The sequence below is a fragment of the Neomonachus schauinslandi genome, chromosome 15 (genome assembly GCF_002201575.2).
Source record: "Neomonachus schauinslandi chromosome 15, ASM220157v2, whole genome shotgun sequence".
In the NCBI taxonomy this organism is placed as follows: Eukaryota; Metazoa; Chordata; class Mammalia; order Carnivora; family Phocidae; genus Neomonachus; species Neomonachus schauinslandi.
Window position 1 is genome coordinate 14,910,427 of NC_058417.1, and position 12,889 is coordinate 14,923,315.

The 12,889-nt window shown below is 50.3% G+C and overlaps 1 protein-coding gene across 2 annotated transcripts in view; it reads left to right on the forward strand.

Moving 5' to 3' along the window:
* The first annotated feature begins 1,153 nt into the window (after positions 1 to 1,153).
* The window catches only part of PITPNA (phosphatidylinositol transfer protein alpha), a 40,951-nt gene continuing 29,215 nt past the window's right edge, over positions 1,154 to 12,889 (forward strand). For both annotated transcript variants that reach the window (XM_021704496.1, XM_021704497.1), the window contains exons 1-3: positions 1,154 to 1,367; positions 5,224 to 5,254; positions 10,514 to 10,659. In XM_021704496.1, the coding sequence (XP_021560171.1) occupies positions 1,348 to 1,367; positions 5,224 to 5,254; positions 10,514 to 10,659 (197 nt within the window). In that variant the 5' untranslated portion in view covers positions 1,154 to 1,347. The remainder of the gene's footprint in view (positions 1,368 to 5,223; positions 5,255 to 10,513; positions 10,660 to 12,889) is intronic.

Sequence of the window (12,889 nt, forward strand, 5' to 3'; positions counted from 1 at the left end):
ATTAACTGCCCCCAACCCTCTCTCCACCCTGCCTGGTAAACTCTTCCCCTCCTAGATCTCAATTTAGCCGGTAGAGCATCATGCAACTCTTCATCTCTGGTGGTGAGTTCAAGCCCCACGTTTGATCTCTGCGTGGGGAGTCTGAGCCTCACGTTGAGTGTGGAGATTACTTTAAAAAAAATCTTGGGGCGCCTGGGTGGCTCAGTCATTGGGCGTCTGCCTTTGGCTTGGGTCATGGTCCCGGGGTCCTGGGATGGAGCCCCATGTCGGGCTCCCTACTCAGTGGGTAGCCTGCTTCTCCCTTTCCCACTCCCCCTGCTTGTGTTCCTTCTCTCGCTGTGTCTCTCTCTGTCAAATAAATAAATAAAATCTTTTAAAAAAAAAATCTTAGGAACAAAACAAAGAAACAACAACAAAAAAGACCAACAAAACAGAACAAAACCAAAAAAACACCCCACCCCAAAACCCACCCCTCTCCTTCCAGGAAGCTTTTGCTGACCATACCTCCAGTATAATCCCACCAAGCCTGTGTTTCACCACTCACGAGCCTTTTCTCGAACCTATCTTATTTACTCTCTCAACAAAAGCACAGGTTTTGGGTACACAGCAGGTACTCTGCAAATACTTATTGGATGAATGACATCACACTAAGGCTGCTGGGTGAAAATCTCCATCACATGCTCATTATCGACTTGAGCAAGTCTTTTAACCTCTGCCTCCTCCTCACCTGTAAAGGCGGACAGTAATGGTAACTTTTTCTGGTAGAGATGTCTTGAGGAGTCAAGTACTTAGAAGAGCATTTGCCACGTAAATTTGGTTATCGTTCATGTTTTCTCAGCACAACCCTTTCCTGGATCTCAACCCACCGCACCGAGGGGACCATGCGTGCGGGTACAGAACACTCACACCTAGGTCCCCACCAGACACCTTGATGTCTGCTCCGCCTACTGCCCGGGTCTTGCGCCCGCCGGGGGCCCACCTCCGACGCTGAAGCCGACGCCACGGCCCATTTAAGGACGGGAGGGGGCGGGCCCGAGAAGGCTCCGCCTTTGCGCTGAGGTCAGCGCGCACCGCTGCGTGTGACGCTTTGGTTGCCGCAGAGACGCCCCGCCCCCGCGCGGCGCTGCGGAACCGGAGCTCCGGGCGGCGTCGGCAGCGGCGCGGGAGGCGGCAAGGCCGGGGCGGCAGGAGCCGGCGCGGCGACCGCAGCGAGAGCGGCGGGGACGGAGCAGACCACGACGAAGGCGCACAGGCAGCCGGGCCGGGCCGGGCCACGGGGAGAGCGGCCGCCGGGAAACGGGCGGGACGCCGGGCGGGCAGCGGGCAGCCGCCGAGCTGCGGAGCGACATGGTGCTGCTCAAGGAGTAGTGAGTGTCCCGCGGGCCGTGCGGAAGCGAGGAGGAAGGGAGAGTCGGGGATGACGATCAGGGAGCTTGATGGCCTGCGGAGGGGATGCAGTGGCCGGATGCGGCCCGAGGGGATGGAGAGCAATGGATGGGCTGGTGGGCGGCCCAGCAGGGGCTGAGGGGACCATGAGGGCCGGAGAGGGCCTGAGGTGGGGCCAACGGGGATAGGGAGATACGGACAGCTCCTACGGTGGGGCCTGAGGAACCGTGAGGGCCGAATAGGCCTGAGGAGAGGCCAAGGGGACAATGAGGGCTGGACAGGGCCTGAGATGGGGTCAAGGGGACAGTGAGAGCCAATAGGGCATGAAGAGGGGCTGAGGGGATGGAGATGTGGGGCGGTCCTACAGTGGGGCTGAGGGACGGAGGGGCCCGCCAGAGCTGCAAGAGTGGCTGAGGGGACTGGCGGGAGAAGGAGGAATAGGGACCGAGGAGCGGTTAGACAGCTTCAGGAATGGAGCTGAGATGATGGGGAGGAGTGTGAGGGGAACCTGGAGTATGAGGAGTGGCTGCCTTAGGCATCAGGGGAAGGATTGTAATAAGTGCACAGAGGAAAGGGAGCAGGGAGTTAGGGCCAGGCTTCGGTGACAGAGGAAGGGTCTGAAAAGATAGCAGAGGGGACTGGTGGCATGACGTGGTACCCAAGTGGTAGGTGCAGAGGAGGAGGTACTTGGAAAGAAGCTTAGGATGTTTGCTTGGGACTTGGGGACACTTGGGTGAGGAGTCCAGAAAATATTGGTGAGGAGCTGATTTGTGGGAGTTAGAGTGATGAAGAGGGCTGGGATGTTACCAGGGTAGAGGACAGTTTGGAGAGGGCATCTGTTTGTGAATATATATAGTAAATACACATACTGGAGTAGGGTTTGGGGGACAGGGGCAGCCTGTCTCTAGGGCATTCTTAGTCTTGGTGCAAAGAGGATAGAGAAATTGCTTTGAGGAATTGAGAAGGTTCCCATAAAGCCATTAATTGATGAAAGACAGTGAAGGTGAGGGAGTTCTTGAGTAGTGACTGGGGTGGGAAACGAGTGACTTCTGGTAGGTGTTGCAGGGAGATAGGCTTGCTCCCGAAATCCGGGGGATCAGATGACGGGGTGGGATGTTTAAATTGCTAAATCTTTCAAACACTAGATGACTGATCACTGAAGCTAATGGTTCCAAGTAAACATTTCAAGACTTTTTTTTCCCCCAAAGAGGAGAGATCGAATGTGTATGTGCAGAATTTACAGTGAAACTGCTTCGCTGGAAGGGAGGGCAAGTGGGTAGCTTTGGGTCAGAAGCCCAGAGGTCCAGAAGTGGGAGATGTCCCAGAGCAACTGGTAGAACTCAGTTGGTACCCAGGCAGGTGTGCAGAGGGCTGTTTCCATTTTGTCACTGAAAGCACTTTGCCCCATTCCATGTGGCTTGCTCCTTGGAGGTGTTCAGGACATTTAGGACATAGTGTGGAGCCTTGGATAACAAAGAGAGCAGAGACTCAGGTGTCATCCCAGCTTGACACTTCATCTGAACAGCATCATTTTGAAGCCCCTCCACTTCTAGTTCTTGACATCCAGGATGATGTTGATCCAGAGCTCTGAGCTTTATATGGTGAGGAGGAAGAACCTTGGGATCCCAACAGGAGGAGAGAGTGGTACACTTTGGATTTTATTATTTATTTATTTATTTATTAAAGATTTTATTTATTTATTTTAGAGAGAGCGAGCGAGTGGGAGGGGGGAGAGGGAGAGAGAGGGAGAATCTCAAGGAGACTCCGGCTGAGCACAGAGCCTGATGTGGGACTCGATCCCAGGACCCCAAGATCATGACCTGAGTCGATATCAAGAGTTGGATGCTCAACTGGTTGAGCCACCCAGGTGCCCCAGCACTTTGGATTTTAACCTTGATTGTCCAGACAACAGGCTTTTCCCATTCTCCTGATCTTTTTTTCTGTTCCCAAATGAATCCTAGAGTCTATAGAAACCTTTAGTTCTGTGAAGAAGGTCAGACAGGGAAGGGACCTTCGGAAGAGATCTGAGTGAGTTCTGAAGAGAGGTCCTTCCTTCCCATTCTTTGTTCTACCGTTGAAGCCTGCCAGGGAAAGGTCCAAGGTGCTGGGGATGCAGAGCCTGCTTGGCATCGGCGTTTCCTTCCTGCCTGACTTGTGCTGTGTGTGTGCATCCTGGGGCAGGGGACGAGGAGGGGGGCATCCGAGACACTTGGCGATGGCTGCAGTGCTGCAGCTCGGGGAAGGGTGGAAGTGAAGGTCACACTGAAGTGAGCACGGCTCCAGTCTCAGCCCAGCACTGCCCCTGTGGCCCTATCCTTTGGAATTGCACTCTATCGCTGCTGAAGTGGTTTTGCTCCTAAGGAGCCAGGGAGAAATGTCTGGACGCGCAGCTGGGATGTAAGAGTGTCCTGTCAGGAATTGGCTGATGCTGGGCTCTTTTGAGGGGGAGACTTGGTGCCCGCCAAGGGCCTGGTTTCCCCTGTTGATTTTTCCGACACTTCCTCTAACAGGATTCTCCTTGATTTGATTTCGGCAAACTCTTGGATGTGATGCTTACTGCTGTTCTTGAAGATAAAAGGCGGATTGTTTTCTAGGAAGTTTCTTCTGAGGGTGCAGATATTGTGGCCTCCAAGTTGAAAGTATTTTTCTGCACTGTCGGCTTTCTCTGATGGGAGGAGGGTATTTGTGGCAGCATCCAGTAACCCGCAGGATTGGTGTTACTGGAGTCATTCTGGAGGAGGTGGGTTAGCAGGCAGTAAGGACTTGAAGCCCCTTTTGGTTTTCCTGCCACTTTTCTGCTCTGTGCCTTGCCCTTTGTGAGATGTTTTTCTCAGACCCTTGTGTGCTTCTTGCTACATGGGGGACCTTCGTGGATTTAGAAAATAGTGAGTGGACTGTTTACCAGCCTGGAACACAGATCCCAATTGTTGGAACCACTGCATAGGAAGGAGAACATAGCAGCTCATGCTTCACCAAGCATGCAAGGGGCAGAAGGCTCCAGTGGGTTCCAGCTAAGGTCTGGGAACTGAGAATCTAAGCTCGGGAGCTGGCATGATTTGTGGTTTTGTCTCAGCTCTCTGACCTCACAGCTTTGAACTGGGGCTTAGCTGTTGCTCTGCCACCAGCCCCCGTACCTCTGTGGAATTCCACTGGTGTGGGACCTTGCTGGCCGTGGCTTTTCTGTCAGGTTACCGATGGTACCTCCAACAATGGGTGCTCACTGAAATGGAGAAAAAAAAGAAAGCAGTCAATTGGGGTGCCTTTGGACAGCTTCTGGAGGTCAGGACACGAGTAGAGTGTCTGCTCTTGGTGGCTTTGTCACAGGAGCTTGCATTGCAATGCCCTGCCCCCGAGCAGAGATAGCTGGTATGTGCTCTTAGGGTGATTAAGCTCTGAAGGAGTGTGGCCCGTCCTAGCCTTCCACCTTGAGGGCTATTGTTAGGAGATGGGGCCCATAGAGATGAAATCCCCAGGGCCTGATTCTTCAGGTCTGACTCCTCATCTTGGCTTCAGAGTTTGCAGGGACAGGTGCTTGTTTTGCTGGGAAAGATGTTAGTGGGGGAGAGGGAGAAAAGGACAGCTCCAAATGTGAGTCAGAGGCCTGGGAAGTAGCTGGTAGAGGGACGGGTTTGCACTGAATCACAGAGTTCTAAATGGGACCTGAAGGGCACAGATGATCCTGCCTCAAAGCACTCAGGGGGCCATTCTCTGCTGGGTTTTTGACAGTGAGTATATGTTATGTGCAACAAAACATTTAATACTGTTCTAAGATGATGCTGTAAGAATGTTGGGCAGCATTCGGAGCCTGAAGTTGATATTGTTTTCCCTCTCTTATAGTCGAGTCATCCTGCCTGTGTCTGTAGATGAGGTAAGTTCTTTTTCTTCCTTTTTATTCATAGTTGTATATAATTGCTTGTGACCATTAGCTAAGTTGGGCTCCAAGTGGCCCATACTCTTCATGTAGTTTTCATGGTTGTTCCAACTTAGAGATAATCAGTACTTGATGAGAATTTTCCTGGTGCCACTTTCTGTTGAAGGAAGGCACTTATTTTTTATATCTGTGCAACCTGCCTTAAGCTGTTGGCCTGCTAGGTGACTTTGACTAGGGATTAAACGAGCCCCCCCCCGCTTTTTTTTTAAGATTTTATTTATTTATTTGACAGAGAGAGCGACAGTGAGAGAGGGAACACAAGCAGGGGGAGTGGGAGAGGGAGAAGCAGGCTTCCCGCGGAGCAGGGAGCCCGATGTGGGGCTCGATCCCAGGACCCCGGGATCATGACCTGAGCCGAAGGCAGACGCTTAATGACTGAGCCCCCCAGGCACCCCTAAACGAGCCCCTTTTACCTGCTAGGACTGTGCCTAGTGTGCATGGCTCTCTCTGGTTGTGCAACAAACCAGTAGGGCAGGAAATCTCCGAGGCCCTCCCGAGCCATATTCTAGGTGGCCGCTGGGAAGACCAACGCCCGGAATCCTTTTACAGAGGGCAGGGAATAACATGGGCTTGGCTTGCCCTCTGTCCTTTTATAGTTTTAGGCCAAATGCTCCTGTGTATGGGGACCTGGCAGGATTTGCCACCAGAAGGTTCATAGGCCATGCTGACTCAGAATAGTCTCTTGGACAGCAGAAAACTGTCATAGAGACTCCCTTGTCCCACCCTTTCTTTGAACTTCCTCCACTCTCCTCTCCTGGCACAGCCTGTTCTTTGCACCCCTTCCCCCCGCCCCCTAGCTTCTTCTTTTTTTTTTTTTTTAAAGATTTTATTTATTTGAGAGAGAGAGAATAAGAGACAGAGAGCATGAGAGGGAGGAGGGTCAGAGGGAGAAGCAGACTCCCTGCCGAGCAGGGAGCCCGATGCGGGACTCGATCCTGGGACTCCAGGATCATGACCTGAGCCGAAGGCAGTCGCTTAACCAACTGAGCCACCCAGGCGCCCCATGCCCCCCAGCTTCTAGCCAGGATCCAGTTTGGGTGAAGTTTGTCAGCCAGTGTGGTGCCCTCAGTCATCATCTTTCCTGGGTGTCAGCATGACGCTTCTGTGATAACTTACACTCTGTTCCAAATATGAAATGGACCTTTGAAAAATGAAATCAGGCCAACAGAGCCTGCAGCACACTTAAGATGAGGCAAATATCTGAGCTTCCTGACCCCAAAAGGGGTGGGCAGGTATTGGCCCTCTAGAGGATTGTCTCCTGTGGTGGGCTACACATCTGATAAGAGCTGTGGAGATCTGGAAGAAGGAGCCAGAGATGGGCCTCGAACACACTCTGGGAGTTTTGGGAGAGGAGCATAAGAGAAACGAGACTGGGAAGCTAGGGAAAGGGCCTGGAAAGGATAGGTGTTGCTGTCCCTGGAGGCACCTGACATGTACCTGGGCCCTGGGAACCGTGTGCTTACGCTGACAGGTGTTGGCTTGTGGGGGTTCCTGTTAACCCACCTCCTTCGGGGGCCTTGCTCTCTTTGTGAAAAATAAAAGTGGTGATTTTCCAAACCAGGAGGCCAAACAGGAAGGCCCAGCATGTCCCTTGCCCTAAAACTCACCTCTTGGGGATCCAATAACACTCTCTCAACAGGATGATCCCACCCCCCAAGTCAGGAAGATGTGTCCCAAAACTCAGGAGTACCTCAGTGTGCATTTTGGGATGAAATGGATCTTTTCACAGGGAGTATCTTCACTGAACAAGGATGGAAATGTTTCTGAGACGTGTGGCCAATCCAGGAGAGCCAGGACTGTTCGGGAGCAGTATTGGCTGCTCTGCGTAAGCCTGGAGATTACTTATGATGGGGCCAAGCATGGAGGAAAAGAAGAGCTCACCTTGAGAGCATCTGCAACTGGCAGTTTTTCTGTAGTATTGAGGAAGTGATGGGGAGGGGTGAACAGAGCCTAAAGAAGCTTGGGAAGTAAGCGCTGGTTAGGATTCATCTTTCTGCCTGGGAATGGTCAACCTGTTCTCAGCTAGAAACCACTGATGAGGAAGCAAGTGCATGGCCTGGGTATGGGGGAAGCAGGAGCTGCTTTTCTAAGATATTTCATTTTTGAGTAATCTCTACACCTGCCATGGAGCTTGAACTTAAAACCCTGGGATCAAGAGTTGCGCGCTCCACTGACTGAGCCAGCCAGTGCCCCAGAGCTGCTTTTCTGATGGCTTGAACCTTAGTTCCAGAAGATCAGAAAGTCTTGAATAGGGAAGCCAAAGAAGAAACAAGTAATGATCAACCTTTTCAGTCTTTATCAAAAGCCCCATCCTGACTCATGGTTCCCATGGGAACAGTCCAGCATCAGCTACTGTGGGATTCACTTCCTAATTGAAAGCCTTGATTTGAGGCCCTCAGGGCGGGCTTTCTTTCTTTCTCTCTTTTTCTCTTGCTTCCTTTCTTTTTTGGGGGGCCCTCAGGGCTGGCTTGGCTTTGCTTTGCTTTTCCTTTCCTTTCTTTTCTTTCTTTCTTTCATCTATCTATTTATTTACTTAAGTAATCTCTAGACCTAACATGGGGCTTGAAATCATGACCTTGAGATCAAGAGTCGCATGCTGTTCCCACTGAGCCAGCCAGGCACCCCTCCTCAGGGCTTTCTGTTGTAGGTTGGGAAAGAGAAGAAAGAGAAAAGAGAAGGCCATGGCTTTATAACCATCCTGATGGTCTGAATCAATATTTTAGGGTGCAGTTAGCTTCTGTCTGGCCAGAGCCTTTGGCCTAATATGGCATAGGGTTTCTAGGCATTCTGCTGCAGAGCACGAAAGCCCTGGCTGTTTGACAAGGGTGTGTCCACCAGTGGTTCCTGGCTTAGATAGGCCCACCCCTTTCCATGTGGGCAGAGCTGGTTTACTTCCCGTTTCCAGAATGTATGGTACCATTCCCCTGTGGTACCTGGCCCAGCAGGGTCACATGGGTGAGACCAACAGCTATGCTGTTTTTCATGATAATGTTTTTTGTCAGTGTCTCAGGCCCACCTGCTGCATCTTCCTGGGCTCCCACTCCCAGTGATAGAGTCTCTATTTTTCTTAGCTGAGTGTCTTAGTTCTTTGGGACAAGGGCAGGCATCATTGTCCTAGGCCTGAGGAGGCTGGAATCCTGGTCTTGCCTCCTTGGGGCTCTTTATCTGATGTAATGGTCTGACCCCCACCCCCATCCGAGTGTGGCTGCCTTCTGCTTTCCCAGGGTATGGAGCCACTGTGCCAAAGGGAAGCCTTTGACATGAAAAGTGTCCCTCACTTGTAGTTTATGGAGGCCAGCCTTACTTAACCCCTTTGGATTAACAAATCTGCCTTCACTTGTCTCATTGGGATTAAAGGATCAGAATATCAAGAGAGATTAAAGGGGGAAGATGCCAGCCCAACAGACTGATCCTCTTAGAGCTTGCCCTCTGATTCCTGCAAGTGAAGGGGATTAGTCTCTGCCTGGGGGCCCCTCCCCAGACAGCAGCACCAGTTGACCACCCAGTCGCCTTCTTCAGCCTGCCCTTTAGGATTCGAGTCCGTGGTTAGATGTTTCTAGGCTCTTCTTTAAAACAGAATTAATGTTCCTTCTTAGGAACCCTTCGCTTAGCCAAACACTGACCCACTTGATAGGGGTTTTGTCTCGCCTCAGCCAAGAGGTGGACTTGGAAAAGCTCAGAGACAGCTTGGAGTTCCCTGGGGGCATTGAGGCAGCCCTGATGTTGCTCAGGATTAGCAAGGTCAAGGTGGCTGGCTCACACCCAGATGTTCCTCTTTATGGGATTACCTGAGCCTTGATCACTCGCCTGGGCCTTTCCTTGGCATTTTGTACTGGGTTTTTACTTTGGAAGTTAGGGCTCTTTCAGTTTTATGGTGAACAGTGAATTGTCCTGGTGTGCTGCTTCCCCTTCCACACTTTGCTCAGAAATTTCCCTGCGGTGCTTATGAAGCTCCCCAGTACAGCGGCTTCCAAGTTTGAGGTGCAGCAGCCCCGGAAGCTGCCCCTGCTCCTTGCAGGCAGCGGTGTCCTCGGCAGCCACCCAGAGATGCAGCCTCTCTAGTTTCATTTCAAAAGGAGAAATACCCTTGTCTGTCCTTCCTGGGAGTCCCAGGAGTTTGGGGAGGGGATGTAGAGGATGAGGAAAACCTTTACACCCCCAGCGTAATCAAGTATCTTTTTTTTTCTCAAACTCCCTAACCTGTTGATCCTGGTGGCACTGGCGGTGGCAGGGAGAAGGCATCCTTTGGTATAGATGTAACTTCCTGCATTAACTGTTGCTGTTCATTCTTTTTTTCTTACTTTTCCCTCCAAACAGCTGCCGTCAAAGAGCAGGGAGCAGAAGGGCCAGGCCTGGGCAGTGCTCAGGTCATTGGTCCTAACACTGAGTTGTCCTGAGGGGGTTAGAGGAGGCCAGTAATCTTGACCAGTGACTTGCTAGATGGCCTATGACCCACATAAAGGAAAACTAGGTCCTTGCCATCTAGTAAGTGCCAACACAGAGGGTGCACTTGTCAAATTGGGATTAAAGGTACATACTGTGGGGTAGGAATCTGTGTTATCCATTATGGGAAACAGGGCACTTGCTTCAGCCCTACCAAGATTCTGGAAAGCATCTGGAGGTTTGGTTGCCTGCAAGACTGTTCTCTGAGCTGCAGGCAGGGTGACGAGCTGCACAACACTGGAGAAAAAATAAGTAGATGAGCCAGTTTACAGCAGAGGTTGTGGATTTCACAGAGCACTGGGCAGCTTTCTTTAACCAGAAGTCATGTGTTAGGATCTGTTTAGATGAATGGGATAAAGAGACTTCTAGCAGCCAAGCCAGATCTTGTTTTAGGGTCTTACTACCAGAGGCAGATTCAGGGAAAAAGCTACCTTGGACTCTATAATGTGTTTTCTGGATAGTGGTGTGAAGTTAAGAATATTCTCCTGCCTCCTTAAGCCTTGATGGAGGATGTAAAGATGGGAAGGAGGAAATTAAATGCATCTGATAGCTAAGGAGAGGCCACAGAGCAGCGTTCATAGTTGCTGTGGGTGGATTAGGGCAGGGTCCCATGTGGAACTGCAGAAGAAGGGGGATGCGGGGTGGGAGGGGAAATCCCAGAGTGATGTCTTTGGACAGGTGCTGGTAACTGGACTGTGTGCACCTGTTGAGAATTCTGCCCTGACAATAACTCCTGTCTCTCTGTCCGTTTAGTATCAAGTAGGGCAGCTGTATTCTGTGGCTGAGGCCAGCAAAAATGAAACGGGTGGCGGAGAAGGCGTGGAGGTCCTGGTGAACGAGCCCTATGAGAAGGACGGTGAGAAAGGCCAGTACACACACAAGATCTACCACTTACAGAGGTATGTGGCTGAGCAGCAGAGCCAAAGGGCGGCCAGGTATTGAAGTGGACATGGTGGATAATTGGGGGTGTTTCCGGGTCATGAGCTGGGCGCTCAGGTTGCTTCACCTGTGAGAGTGTGTGTGAGTGGCTCTCCTTTGCTCATTTAAAGATTTTTTATTTTTTACATTTTTTTAAAATAAAAAACTTACCCCAACCAGGCTCCCAGTCCCCAGAGGTGGTAGAGTTTGGTTTCTTAGTTGTCTGAGTATAGGGGTGTGTGTGGGTGTGTAAATGGTAAAAATGGGCGCTCCACTTTCTTGTTCTCGGACGCACATGAGATCAAAGTCTGCACACTGTTCTTGGCGTTGCTCCCCTGCTGCCCGTCACCAGAGCTGCCCCCCGCCCGCGCACCCTGCCCTGTTCTTGCAGAGCACGCCTGCCGGTGTGCTGGAGCTGGCTTCACCAGCCCTCCCTTGGCAGGTGCTTACAGTCATGTCCAGATGCTGACGGGCAGTATTCCCGTAAGATGCCTTCTTGCTGTATTTGTGTGTGTAAATTTGTAGTAAATGCTCCTAAAAGTGAAATTGTGGGACAGGTAGTATTTTAAATTCTGATATTGTAAAATCAGTTACCAGAGAGATTTTGGTACTTCTCTGTGGATCAAAGGCATAAATATTTAAAAGTGAGTCTGATTTATATAGCAAACCACACAAATTTGCTGAATCTCTAATTGAAACAGTAATATTTCAGTAGACTATAAGCTGACAAAAAGGGCACTGAAAGCCATAGTAAACATAACACCAACCTGGGTGCTCAGTTGGTTAAGCGTCTTCCTTTGGCTCCAGTTATGATCCCTGGGTCCTGGGATCGAGTCCCATATCGAGCTCCCTGCTCAGCGGGGAGCCTGCTTCTCCCTCTCCCTCTGCCGCTCCCTCTATTTGTGCTCTCTCTCTCTGACAATAAATAAAATCTTAAAAAATATATATACAACAGCTTGAATGGAAGTTGAACCAAGCTAGTTTTAGAAACTATACAGTACTGGAAAAAATAAACATGATAAATCTTTTTTAACTGTGGTAAAATATACATAACACAAAATTCACCATTTTTACCATTTTTTATTTTTTTAATTTAAATTTAAATTTAATTTTATTTTTTATTTCTTTTAAGATTTTATTTATTTATTTGACAGAGAGAGACAGTGAGAGAGGGAACACAAGCAGGGGGAGTGGGAGAGGGAGAAGCAGGCTTCCCGCGGAGCAGGGAGCCCGACGCAGCGCTCGATCCCAGGACCCTGGGATCCTGACCTGAGCTGAAGACAGACGCTTTATGACTGAGCCACCCAGGCGCCCCTATTTTTACCATTTTTTAAAAGATTTATTTATTTGAGAGAGAGCACGAGAGCGGGTTGGGGGGCCGGCAGAGGGAGAGAGAATTCTAAGCAGACTCTGTGTTGAGCTCAGAGCCCGCTGAGGGACTTGATCCCAAGACCCCAAGATCACAACCTGAACTGAAACCAAGAGTTGGCCAAGTGCACCACCCAGGCAGCCCCCCTTTTTCTTTTTCTTTCTTTTTTTTTTTTTTTTGCCATTTTTAAGTTCAGTGGCAGTAAGCACATTCACATTGCTGTGTAACATAAACCAGGATCTTAATTTCTAGTCACTGAACTGACTAGAAATGAAACCAATTTCATTTTTATTTGGCAAAATCCCTGCTTTAGCATAGTCTGCTGCTTGGAGCTATAAAAGTGCTAGGCTGTAGAGGTCATGGATTTTGTGAGAGCGGGAGCCAGGAGGAGGGCAGCGCTGTGAAGTGGGGGAAATCTCATCATGATCCCATTTCCTTGCCATTGTGCTCTTGTCCCTCCGTGTCTCCTCTTCGTCTTCATCCATCCCTACCTTGAGTTGACTGCCAGCCAATCCTTACTTAGCCATTAGCAGTTGATTAGAATAAGGCTCAGGACATGCCTTTCCCACAGTGCATTTGTGTTTATTTAAAGAGGACTTTGCAACCAATAGTGAGATTGGCAGAACGGGCCAGTTGCTTCCTTACGAGTCAGTTGGTCCAACCAAAGTGTCAGAGAGGAGGTCTGTACCTGTGGAGGGTTGGAGTTGTCTACCCTCTTCCTTAAAAGAGAGCGGGTAAACTTTGAGCTGCCACCACTACTCTTTACTTAACCCCAAAACCCTCAACTACAAAAACCAAATCAAAACCAGTGGTGCTGGGGCACCTGGGTGGCTCAGTTGGTT